The 13,827-nt window shown below is 44.1% G+C and overlaps 1 protein-coding gene across 8 annotated transcripts in view; it reads right to left on the bottom strand.

Moving 5' to 3' along the window:
* Positions 1-12,247, bottom strand: part of LOC146194041 (uncharacterized) — a 267,564-nt gene extending 255,317 nt beyond the window's left edge. For 6 of the 8 annotated variants that reach the window (XR_014706904.1, XR_014706901.1, XR_014706905.1 and 3 more), the window contains exon 1: positions 11,932-12,221. Coding sequence is in view for 1 of the 8 variants with exons in the window: in XM_084602944.1 (XP_084459070.1) it covers positions 11,932-12,040 (109 nt within the window). In the remaining 7 variants the exon portion in view is untranslated. Of the gene's footprint in view, positions 1-11,931 lie in introns of all 8 variants that reach the window. The other 2 variants (XR_014706902.1, XR_014706903.1) reach the window with 2 other exon arrangements.
* Between the last annotated feature and the right edge of the window lie 1,580 nt (positions 12,248-13,827).

Here is a 13,827-nt window from a genome sequence, read left to right on the forward strand (position 1 = left end):
GTGTACAGGAGTGTTTTTGTTTGTTCCGCGGTTGCTGTGAATTTTTGCTTACCTATATGCCTCTTGCAAAATAAATACGAACAGTCTATAACCCCACGCTTCATTAAAAGTATATATATACTTGTCCGTATCGAGTATGGCATGCTTGGATAAGCACATCATCCATCGCGGTCTTCGGTGCTTGAGATCCTTTAACACGCAATGTCTCATACGAAGTGGTACTGTCGTTAGCGCCGTGTCAAAGCAAAACAGGTCGCTGCCGTTAATGCAAACGCTCAGAAATCGCATATTCCCGTTTCTGTTTCGAATACCGCTGCTACTAAAACTTATGCCACCGCAGACTGCTTCATATAGCAGAATGTAGTTTGAACAGACCACTCTATGCCTGCTATGCTTTCTGTATGCGCGATAGATTTGTGTGAATACGTTTTTTTCTATTAAACCTCTGCCGCGGTGTCTCAATGGTGAGGGCGCTTGACTGCTGATTTCGTGAACGGGGGATTTAATCACTACCGTTTCAAAAGGCGCTCCTCTGCTGTGGGATTTGACTGCACAAAAAACAATTCCACGCGGAAAATGGGGTGTTAATAATGAAAAAATAAAACGACACCAAAACCAGCCCCCGCAATCATTCGTCATAGCCGATGCCGCTATCATGCGTTAAACCCGGGCCAATGTGCATTTCTTTCCTTTTCTTTTTTTTTATAGTTGAAGGCTTCTGTGCATCGGTAAATGTTTTAGTGAGCACATATTGCTTTAGAGAAATGCTCGAATGTTTGAGAAACATATTCCCTGCACCTAATTGTTACCCTAAATATTACATAATACACCTAGAATAATGTACTTTACTGGTAGCCTATTATAATCATTATAACCTCTTTTCGTCCAAGTGCTGCCTTCCGAGCAAACTCGTCGTTTCTGACAAGCGGAGTAAAACAGCTTCATGCGGGCTTAAATATCATTGTTTAGTTCAGGAATAAATACATCTTTATAGCCGCATATTAAGATGACCTCCATTTCTTTCGGAATAGTTTTTTATCCGGCACCTATTTTGGAGTAACCCTAACATGTTGCTTCGCATAAGATCGAGTCACTGCTAAATAATTAGTGATAAAGAAATTTTCAGCCTGTAAAATTGCTTCCCAGAACATTACAGTGCCCATGCGCAATTTATAACGATGTCTTCACAGCGAGTAATTCGTAGCTTGCACTTTAACGTTACTGAAAATTAATCAGTGACTATTGTAAATTCTGTCAAGTGTGTAAAAGTCCTCTCACACTGTGAACTTTATTGGCATTGCAAAACAGAATAATTAGACTACTAGTTTACCATTATATAATAACATTACACACATCAGAAATCCCTTATACTTTCCTCGGTTTCAGGAAATCGTTTACAGTTAGTGGCGCATGCAGTAATACACTATCACATTATATGACAGAGGCCGCAAAAAGCATCTCGGCAAATTCAATTAACTCAGCGCTGCATACGTGAACAGTCAGCTCTCCTGTGCGCCGAGGTTTCCTGTATAGTGTCGGCGTGGTCTCATTTTTGGGGAATACTTGTGCGTGGTTGTGTGGGCCAGAGTATGTGCACCCAGTCTAAAGCAACTCGCCATGCAGTAAGCTGCCAGTGCTATACATTTAACCTGCTTAATCATCGAGTCAAGTACGATATTGAACCAGGCTTTCTCGATTCAATTTAAAGTACTGCAGGTCAGAGCACGAACTTTGTATCTGCGTGAGCTTGACACTAAATTCGCCTGTCTCACTCGCATGTGACATGCGCAAACTGTTGAAAAGTCGATAAGAAAAACAAAGCTGTCACTAGGCAGGCTTAAGTATTAGGCGCGTGAGCGCGGTACAGCGCAAGAAACATGCAAAGTAAATCTAGAAGACTGGTGGTTGCGTGCTTTGTTTTCCTCAAATCCGCTCTTCTTCTACTGCATTGGCGAAATCCTTGGATTTTTTTTCTGCAATATTACAAAAATACTGCAGAAGACACGTTTTCGTTGCCAACAAACCCTCCGTAAACTCGGAAGCAGACCTACGCAGCGTGCGTTTCTGCGAGCGCCGACGGCTGCCGTTCCACACTACCGGAGCGACGGTGGCGCCACCTCTAGGTCGATCTCGCGGCGAATAGAGTGCGTAGACATTCGTGCCGCTGAATTTTTTTATTAGTCTAGAGATAAGACTAGTGCAGCTGAGGCTCCGAGGGAGCACTTCAGGTGAGGCTCAAAGGAAGTACCTTTGCAAGACAAACCACGGCCGCTCAATGGAGGCGGACTTGGGTGCGGCCCGTCGCGTCGCCCAGAAGAGCCGTATTGCGCCTAGTTCTCATCGCCACCGCTGCGGCGCCTCCGCTCCGGGACGAGTTCGGCGGAGAGCTGCTCGCAGCGGCCGTGGCTGTGCTTTCGTTTCGGCGTCCGCGTGGTCGGCGCTTGCTCAATTTAGGATTATGAGCGGCGTTTCACTCAGTATGTGATGCTATGTGCCAGTTTGCTATTGATAAGGTGATAGCGGCAAGTCATCATCACTAGGCTTTTCCTAGTCATTCGTGGTCTTCCGTTTACAACGAGAACGGGGCAGTCGTGTGCTTCGCTGAGTGCGCACCCATTTAGTTGCGTTTCAACCACTGTAATAATGTATTAGATATTGCAATCTTGAAATCGGGACATGGTTTGGGGCCATTTATTCAGCGTGCACTTTTCTGGACGTAGCGTTCAACATTATTGTTCAGCCTGTTCCTCCGTTTTCACTGGAAATAATATTCAAGTGGGTACCACCACCAAAACATACTAGCTAACACAAACTGTTGCAAAAGAAACAACACAAGACAGCCAGTTCAACGACACGCCCGCAGGCTCTGGCAATTTTTTTCTCGTTTGATTATAAAGCCGCGTGATGCACAGAAGACACGCAAGCTTATTTTACAAGCGAAGAACTTTTCTCGAAAAAGGTTTATGTGCAAGCGTGATTTTTTCCACTGTCTGATTGATGTTGCCTATCCAGTTGGTCAGCAGTGGTCGCATTAGTTTACTTAGGTCCTTAGTGTGACTGCGGTTTTTTCTCTCACAAATCAACTCTGGAAATTGCCCAAAATAGGGAAGAAGGGATGAAATTAACATGTTGCATAGCTTGCTGTTTCTTATGACCTGCAGGAACTTCATCACCTTGCTAACAAAGGTGCATGGTGATTTTCAGATACCATAGGCGTCCATCATCAAGAATTTTGATAAGTCCAGGGTTTTGCAGGAATCTCAAGGCACAAAGTTAATAAATGGATGGGGACTAATAAAATAAAATTATTGACACTCTAAAGTAAGCACTGGAAGTTATTTAAACTTTGGTAATATATAAATAATGAAAACACGGGCAGGCACTGAAAACAGAATAAATAAAAATGTTTCATGAGATTCTGTAAAACTATTCATACTTTCTCTTCAAATGGACGTGCAAGGTAACCAGCCAAAAATTCAATCGGTGCTAACTCTATGTCAGCTGCTGGTTCACACCACACATGAATGAATCCAAGCTGACTCGAAAACTCTCTCGCAGCAGACGTGATATGGCAGTTGGCAAGGTACGACTTTCATAATCACGAATGCCAAGTTTTATAGCTGTCTATTGTTGATAGGTGCATTTGCAGACTGATGCTTGCAAGATGCCAACCTGCACAAACCATGGCAAAATGTGTATAATCTCAGTCGATATATTATTTTTTTCGCTAGCTGTACCTTCAGTATTTTCTCCGAGGTGAAAACTGCAGCCCTTGCGTCAACTCTGTCGTTCCCGCCTTTGAATTGCCTTAGGCTGCTAAAAAGCGATACTACAGGCCTGCTGTTGAGGGCCTGCTTTAGGGCGTATCGGAAGCTGAAAATAAGATTCGGTTAAACGCAATGCACTTGTAAGGCACACAGAAGACATTGCAAGATACTTGATGTGATCAAGAAGGTACTTATTTTGCGCCACTGTGGATCTGGTTGTCATGATTGTTGCTTCGTACGTTTGCTTGGTTAGCCTTTGCTTCGACGTGCCTCCTAGGACCTCAATGTTTTTGATATGGCAAAGTCCAACTCTAACCAAGAGAGTCACTCGTCATCTGACAAATAGAGCGGCTCCTCTTGGTGTTTCTATGGCTTCACTTATGCGATGTTGGGCAAGGCATACCATTTTGATATCATCGTCATAAAAGTGATCGTGGCGCAGCTATCTTGAAACACACATGCTTCAGGATGACAAGGGGGGTTGTCCAGGAGGAAATAAAGTGTAGCTATAACAAGTGGGGAAAATAAAGCTATTGACCTGCGCACATTAATTTTCGTACATACCTTACATACCGTACATACATCGTTGTTTCGTACATACCTAGAAGATATGAAGCCGTGGATGTGTGCGCTAGCAAGTGCTTACATACATGCATCCCGTTTTGTTTTTGCGTGTGCAACAGTCGCTGCAGCTTGTACGATCTTGCGGTGCATCTTCATAATCTGCGACTGAAGATCTGCCACCTTCAACGCGAAAGTGCAAGCAAGAACGTAGCGTTTCGTCAGCGCGGATAAAATACGATCGAGAATAAATGAAACATCGCTGACCATCGAAATATGCACAGGTCAGCCGAATATCGGGAGTCGCTTCCTCGAGTGTTTACGCATGCAAAACACTTGGTCAGAGTAAATTCATTGACGTCGCGGCTCCGCTGGCAGCAGGTGAAGCTAAAACAAGCAGTATTACAAGTGTTGGTGCACCGCATATATCTATATGTAGCAAAAAATGCATGCGTTCGAAGACGATGACAAAACACATAAGCACTAGTAAATTGTAACATTCGGAGGTTTGTCTGCAAGAAAGCGATACATTGTAAAGATGCGGGACAAGGATAACCCGTCGTGATAGCCAGGAAAAAGATGCAGTGTGTTTAAAGGGCGATCGTTCAATTACGACCACAAATTCTACACCCTACGAAAATACACAAACTACAAAAGAGCAATCTCGACTACATAAGTAGATATATAACCACCATCACGTGGCCTGCCGTGGTGTAGTGGTTAAAGTGCGTGCTTGCCGGCCTAAATCACCGAAGTTCTAATCACATGTAATTTGTTTTACTTTTCTATTTTCTCTTTGTTTCTTTTTCTTTTTTTCTTTTCTTTTTTTTTCTTTTTCAAATGTAGCAGTGTTATGTATTATTCAGCCTGTATCAATTAACCAGAAACCGGAACGCGTCATTTCTGGAACTGATACCGGGCAGAGTATTCCGCTTCTAAGCAGAAGCCGGGCCGATCGACGAAGCTCAACCAGAATGACCATGCCGGACACGCCAGCGCACTAAATAAGCATGATACCAAACATGATATACAACTGTTCTGTATATAAAGGGCGCGCTTCGTTTCCCAAATACCTCGAAAATGCGAAGCCGTCGAAGTGTGCGCTAGCAAGCATATACGCGCGTCGCGTCGCTTTTGCGCGTACAATAGTCGCTGCAGCTCGTACGATCTTGCGGTGCGTCTTCATATCTGCGACAGAAGATCTGCCGCCTACAACACGAAAGTAGAAGCACGAACGTATCGTTTCGCTAGCGATGACAAAAAACTGTTCGAGAAAAAATAAACAAACATCGCTGACCATCGAAAGATGCGCAGATAGCCGCACACCGCGCGACGCGTTCTCGAATGTTTACATATTGAAACCGCTCAGTCGGAAGTGTATTCACTGGCATCGATGCTCCGCTGGTAGCACGTGAAGCTAAAACGCCCAGTATTACAAGTATTAGTCCAGCGGATATCTCCATGTAGGAAAACTTACAAGCGTTCGTAGACGATGAAAAACACATCAGCACTAGTTAATTATGATATCTCGAGGTTTGCCTTCAATAAAGCGACGCATTATAAAGATACGCCACATTTGTGAACCCTCGTGATAGCCTGCAAAGATAATCAGCGTGTTTAAAGGGCGATCGGTGAATTACGGCCACAAATTCTATTGCCAAGCAAAATATACAAGTACGAAAGAGCAAAAGTAGTTACATATACTGAATAATAACCACTGTAACCATAAACTGTCGAAGAGTAGTGGTTAAGGTGCTCGTCTGAAGACCATAAGGACGGAGGTTCGATTCCACATACGGTACTAAAACGTTTTTTTTTTTTTTTTTTTATATATTATTTTAAATGTAGTCGTTTTATTTTATATTGTTGCATGCTTTTTCCACCCTGGCGACGCGTTTCTTTCCGGAAACGAGGGCCATCAACCATACAGGCCATTCCCGTATCAGAGCTCATTCCGGACTTTCCACGGAAGTACAGGAATTTGCTGAAATAGCCCCCAATCCTGTGTCCCAGATCCTGTACAGTAAACCTGTATACGATTTCCTGTACGAATTTTATACAGGATTTTTCAGTAGGGTTATGTCTTTTACTGTGGGCACGAATCCAGAAGAAGGAATGGGGTCGCTCTCATAGTAAACAGAAGAATGGGAAAAGCAGTGCTAGGCTACAACCCCAAAAACGACCGAATGATTTCACTTCCGATCCAAGGTCACTCTTTCAACATAACAGTTATCCAAGTCTATGCACCGACCACTACTGCTGAAGAAGCTTACGTTGAGAGATTTTATGCGGACCTACAATGCCTTTTAGACCGCACCCCATTATCAGACGTCGTTTTTCTCATAGGAGACTGGAATGCTAAGGTCGGGAGTGAAGAAATATCCGGAATTATAGGCAAGTTCGGTCTTGGCGAGCCAAATGAAGCTGGGCAGAGGCTAGTGGAGTTTTGTCAAGGAAACAACCTGACCATAACGAATACTCATTTTCAACAGCACAAGAGGCGCCTGTACACATGGACTTCACCGGACGGTCTGTACAGAAATCAGATCGATTATATTCTTTGCCGGCAGAGATGGAGAAGTGCTATACAAGCAGTAAAAACAAGACCTGAGGCTGATTGTGGCACCGATCATCAGCTTCTTGTTGCCAAAATTAGGCTTCGAATGAGGAAAACGCAGAAAACTAGAAGGCCTTTCAGGTATGATCTGGATCAAATTCCATTAGAATATGCTGTTAGAAGAGATGTGGACTGATATTCATGATATAATGCAAGAAGTTGCTACTAAGGTAGTTCCAAAGCAAAAGAAATGCAAGAAAGCAAACTGGTTATCTGAAGAGGCTTTGCAAATAGCTGAGGAAAGGAGGATGGCAAAAGTTATGGGGGAAAGAGAAAGATACAAGGTTCTCAATGCGGATTTTCAGAAAATAGCAAGGAGAGATAAGAATGCCTTCCTGAACATACAGTGCCAAGCAGTTGAGGACAACAGCCAATTAAGGAACACAAGAGCTCTGTATAAGACAATCAAAGATATCAAAGGAAGCTTCTGTGCTAAGCTGGGCGTGATAAAGGACAAACAAGGCAAGGACCTCACCGAAGTTTCAGATATAAAGAAGAGGTGGCAGGAATACACAGAACTGTACAAGAAGGACCCGAATGTGCAAACCCAACATAAGACGGTTGTGATTACTGATCTCGAGCCGGGCATCCTGACGAGTGAAGTTGAATGGGCCTTAGCCAGCCTTGCCAAGAACAAAGCTAACGGAATAGATGGCATTCCAGCTGAGTTGCTTCAAAACCTCAACCATGATGCTGTTAACATTCTGCATACATTATGTCAGAATATTTGGACAACCCTGCAGTGGCCACAGGATTGGAGGAGGTCAGTTTACATCCTCATTCCAAAGAAAGGCAGTGCCAAAGATTGTTTCAACTACCGCACGGTCGCGCCTATTTCGCATGCTAGAAAGGTGATGTTAAAAATCCTCCAAGGTAGGCTGCAGCAGTATGTGGATCGGGAGCTTGCGGACGTGCAAGCTGGGTTTCGCAAGGGCAGAGGAACTAGAGACCAAATTGCCAACCTTCGCTGGATCATGGAAAAAGCAAGAGAGTTCCAGAAACCCATCTACTTCTGCTTTATTGATTATACGAAAGCGTTTGACTGCGTAGATCACAGCACATTGTGGCAAGCTCTCCAAGAGGTGGGAGTTCCAATTTACATCATCTGTCTCTCAGGAACCTGTATGAAGGACAAGAGGCCACAGTCAGAACTGGGCATGGTCTTACTGATTGGTTTCCGATTGAGAAAGGAGTGAGGCAAAGCTGCATACTGTCGCCCTACCTATTTAACCTATATGCAGAGTGCATCATGAGGAAGGCCGGTCTGGACGAGTCTTCAGCTGGAGTGAAGATCGCTGGAAAACGTATCAACAACCTTAGATATGCGGATGATACCACTTTAATGGCAGAAAGTGAAGTGGAACTCAAGAGACTTCTGATGCGCGTACAAGAAGAGAGTGAGAAGTTTGGGCTTAAACTGAACATTAAAACGACAAAGATTATTACGTCTTGCCCTATCAAGTCCTGGAGCATCAATGGACAAGAAGTGGAAGCTGTGACAGATTTTCTCTTCTTGGGCTGCAAGATTACCTTGGAAGGAGACTGCAGCCATGAAATTAGGAGACGCCTGCTTCTGTGAAAGAGAGCAATGGTTAGCCTTGACCGTCTAGTAAAGAGCAGAGACATTAGTCTGCCAACCAAGATCCGTATAACTCGTGCTATGGTTTTTCCAGTTGTGATGTATGGATGCGAGAGTTGGACTGTGAAAAAGGCTGACCGCCGAAGAATTGACGCGTTTGAATTGTGGTGCTGGCGAAGACTCTTGAGAGTTCCTGGGACTGCCAGAAGATCAAATCAGTCGATATTGTCGACCATAAACCGTGACTGCTCATTGGAGGGTCAAATTCTTAAGTTAAAGCTCAGCTACTTTGGTCATCTGTTGAGAAGAGAGGAGTCGCTGGAGAAAGATTTGATGTTGGGAAAGGTTGAGGGTCTCCGGAGAAGGGGTAGGCAGCGAACGCGATGGTTAGATGGCATCCTCGACGCACTGCAGATGAAGTTATGTGATGTTAGGAAGATAGTGAGAGACCGGAAATCGTGGCGTGACATGGTCCATAGGGTCACGAAGAGTCGGACACGACTGAACGACTGAACAGAACTGAAGACCAATATTTCTCAATGCACGTAGCACAAATGAATTTACATGCAATATAAAATCAAACCTTGAATCAACAACAGCACCAAGGTTCCATGCGCCAAACGAGACATTTGACCCGCCAAACGTGTATAATCAAACACAACTGCGTCGCGATTCCTAGTTAGAGACAAGACGGAAGTCTTGTTAATATTCAACTTTAAGCGATTCAACAAGCACTATTTCTCGACGTTGTTAATGTCAGCTTGCAATTGGCGGCAGTCCTCAATATCTCCAATATTACGGAATAATTTGAAATCATCTGCTAAGAGCAAAACTCTCGAGTTCTTGACATGTAACCGGAAATCAATAACAAACATTAAAAACAACAGCGGTCCTAAGTTGAAGCCTTGAGACACTCCCGAAGATGATAGAAATTCGTTGGATACACAGCGGGAAAATCGGACCATGTTACGGCGGCTGCTAAGGTAGCGTTTAAGCCACCTACAGTACATTGGGCAAAGCCCGTATTTTTCCATCTTCATCAGAAGTACCTCATGGGAAACCGTATCGAAAGCTTTAGTCATGTCCAAATAGGCTGCATCTACCTGACCGCGATTAAATACATGTGGGCCAGTATAATCAAGAAAGATGCATAAATACGTTTCCACAGATCGACCTTTTAAAAAGCCATGCTGCAGAATTGAGATCTTCTGATTGAAGTATGAGCCCATGCTTTCGTACATAACCATTTCAAAAACTTTCGCAAAATAACAAATCAGAGAAACAGGTCCAAAGTTGTTCACATCATAAGCATCGCCATACCTGAATACAGGAACAACTACTGCCAATTTCCAATGACAAGAAAAAACACCAGTTCGCAACGCCAAGTTGAACAAATGTGCTAAAACATCCCCAAAAATGTCAGCGAATACTTTGATTACGAAGCTGGGAATTTCATCAACTCCTGTTGAAAGTTTTGTCTTAAGTTTCTGATTTTCCAAAAGAACCTCATGCTCGGTAGCATTATCATAAGTCAAACAGTCAGCGCTCTCTTCAGAAGTGATAATAGCAGTTGTGTTATCATGGCGCACAAAACAAGAGCTGAAGTGATCAGCAAAAGCTTGGCACACATCTTGAAGTTTAAAACAGATTCTATCGCGCGTCTTTATCACAGCAGCACTAACTTTATCATTTCGTTGCTTGCGCACAAAATCCCAAAAACTGTTTGGTTCCTTTTTAAAGTTCTGTTCAAGAAGTTTGTGGTACTCGGCTTCATCACGTGCAATCAGTTTTTTTTCACAATTTTTCTGCATCATGAATATCTTTGGTACCAATATTCACTTTCTGATTTCACGTAGAGTTTATGGTTGGTTTGGTTGGTTTTTGGGGTTTAACGTCCCAAAGCAACTCAGGCTATGAGAGACGCCGTAGTGGAGGACTCCGGAAATTTCGACCGCATGGGGTTCTTTAACGTGCACTGACATCGCACAGCACACGGACGCCTTGCTTTTCGCCTCCACCGAAAAGCTGCCGCCGAGGCCGGGATTCGATCCCGCGTCCTTGGGAACAGTAGTCGAGCGTCGTAACCACTGCGCCACACCGGCGGGGTCACGTAGAGTTTATGATACTTCTGTTTTTTCTTCAAGTAATGTCTCAAATCGCGCGAGAATCACCAAGGAAATCTACACTTTTTCGATTTACGGCGTGGTAGACATTTTTTCATTATACCCTGTACAACTGATGTAAGCAGCTCAACGTCGGTGTTTACATCCTCAAACTCAAGCAATTCTAACTAGTCATAGGCCTGAAGATCATTGTACAGCCTAAGGTAATTGCCATACGCGTATCTAAATTTTTTGGCACCATCTCCCGCACTGGACGAAAGGACAAAAAGAACGACAAGGTAAACGGGCAGCGATATTTGTATATCATAACAAGAGGATCGCGCACCGCTTGCACTCCAAAAAGAGGCACATTAGATACAATTAGGTCTAAAATGTTTCCAGCACAGTTCTTCATTGCATTGCATTGATGTAACCATGCAAATTACTAAAATCAATTAAACGTTCGGCTTTTTTTCGAGTTGCTGTGCAGTCACTAGTGACCAAACCAGTGGACCAATCGACCTAGGATTAGAGTCCCCGTAGATGTGAACCCTGTATTTCGAAAAATCTATTTTTTCCCCAATATCCAAGAAATGATCGGTAAAAACGTTAGGAGCAGAATTTGGTGGAAAGTAGTAACAGCCGACTAGATAGTGCGATTTATCACACGTTGGAATTTCCAACCCCACACATTCTTCGTATGTCTCCAGGTCTCGTCTTCTTATCGCATTTAGCACAGAACGGCAGGCTATCAGAACTCCGCCCCCTTATTTATTCTTGTCAAAATAGACCCTGTCGGCCCTGAAGACAGCATAAGACGCAGACAGACGCAAAATAAGACGCAGTTGAACATGAAGAGTTTAGCCACGTTTCTGTCAGGCACATAATGTCATACTCACATTCGTATGCATTCGCGAAGAGAGCTTCCCTTTTAGTTCGCAGCCCTCTCGTGTTTTGGTAATACAGCCTAATTTCCTGTGCCATTTTCGGATGTAGCTAGAGCACAGGTAGGGTCATCGAAGTGCCGTGAGGACCACAGCTTTCCATAAAACGGGCGAAATACGCATCTATCAGGCCACACTTCCGGATTGTTCACAAGCTCAAATAAATGCTCATCCAGAGAAATGTGGAATGAGCAATATGTATCGTACTTTGTTTTCAGTTTCGTGCAAGTAGCATTGTCACCTATTGTATCCACCAAAGGTTCCTGTATATCCGACGCCATTGTTGTCGGGTCCAGGCGAGAAACAAATAAGCTTTTCTTCGCCGGTAGTTTGGCCGCTACTTTAAGCATGGATTGCTTACCTGTGCCAAACGTTGCTCGAGGCCGATATGGTTGGCTCACCGCTTTCGACGGGTGTGGCAGATGAGTACTGCGGTCCTGAGAAGGAGACTTCGGTGGAGGGGCTGACATTCCAGTGGGCAGATTTACCGCCACAACTGAAGCGTAGTTGCGAGATTCCAAGCAGTCAGAATTCGAACACTCACACTGGCTGGCGGTACGAACAGATGCACCCAGGCCACTCAAAGATTCACGCAGGAGCGCGTTTTCCGCACGAAGCCGTCGCACCTCATCCGTTCAAGCATCCATTCGACTAGCCATTTCGCGTAGCATTGAAATAACACTCGAGGAAGCACTGACGGGATCTGAGTTTTGAAACTCCAGGAAAGAGCGTTGCGCTTCGGGGGGCGTTTCCGTGTCGCTAGTAACGCAGATAAGCCCCTCCGTCGAAGGATCACGCCACTTCACGCAATGAACACATTTGTACTTGCTGGCCCCGGATTCAATGAGGATGTCGTATTCCTCGGACTGTATGTTGATGCATTTGCAGTGAAAACGCTGTTTGCAAGACGCGCAAGGCAAAAATTGCTGCCTACCACGAATGGGCTGGGAGCAGCGCTCACATGCGTCCGCATCGGGCGCCGTGATGCCGTTTTAGGAATAGATACTGCGCACAAGATGCAGGAAAGCACGTTTTCAGCTTTTAAAATGCCAGAGATATTCCAGAGATATTCGTCATCGACCCTAATGCCTAACTGCTCCCATTCCATGCCTTTGAATACAGTTTATAAGCAAGCTATGCAGATCTGGGGAGATCGTGTTTCCTTGCCTAACATCTTTCTGAATTGCAATTTTATCCCTTTCCTTATGCAGAACTATGGTTGCAGTGCCGCCACTATACATATCTTCCAGTATTTGCACACATGGCTCATCTACACCCTGATCTCGCAATGCCAGCATGATCGCTGAGGTTTCGACAGAATCAAATGCTTTCATATAGTGAATGAATGCTCTGTATAGGGCTGGTTATATTCCGAGTACTTTAATATCACCTGGTTTATACTGTGGATATAATCGGTGGTAGAGTAGCCTTTCCGAAATCCTGCTTGATTCTTGGGTTAATTAAAGCCTTAGGTTGTCCTGATCCTATTTGCGATTACCTTGGTAAATACCTTGTACGTAACTGAGAGTAAGCTGATTGGTGTGTATTTTTTCAAGTTCTTAGCATCCCCTTTCTTTTGAATTAAGATAATATGAGCGTTCGTCCATGTTTCCGATACTTTCGACGTCAGCAGGCTTTGCGTGTACAGGCTGGCTAGTTTTTCTAGCACAATATCCCATTCGCGTTCCAACAAATCTGTAGTTACCTGATCCTCCCCAGCTGCTTTCCCCACTTTCATAGCTTTTAAACCTTTCTTAACAAAATCCTTCGCTACTGGCGGAACGTCTGATTGCTCTTCTTTACAGCCATTTTTCTATCCTTCATTCTTTTCCTGACTACTATGACTACGTAGAGGTCCGTATAGAACTCCTCGGCTACCTTGATTATCTTGTCCATGTTAGTAATGGCATTGCCCGTCTTATCCCTCAGTGCATATATCTGATTTTTGCCTATTCCTAATTTCCTCTTTCAGGCTACGACCTATATTTAGAGCATGCTGAATTTTCCCCATGTTATACTTCCTTACGTTCACCATCTTGTGCCTATTTATTTGCCTAGATATCTCTCCCAGTTCTCTCCGATCTCCTGGGTCATAAGCTTTCATACTTTGGCGCTTCTTAATAAAATATTTCGTCTCCTTAGACAGTTTACCGGTATACGCTATAACAACTTTACCGGCTACTTCTCCCGCGCACTCGGTAATATCTCTGAAATCATGGTTCATTGATTCTGGGCTAAGATCGACTTCCTCGGTTAG

Source organism: Amblyomma maculatum, chromosome 4, assembly GCF_055883805.1.
Source record: "Amblyomma maculatum isolate TAMU_Amacu chromosome 4, ASM5588380v1, whole genome shotgun sequence".
Taxonomy (NCBI): Eukaryota; Metazoa; Arthropoda; class Arachnida; order Ixodida; family Ixodidae; genus Amblyomma; species Amblyomma maculatum.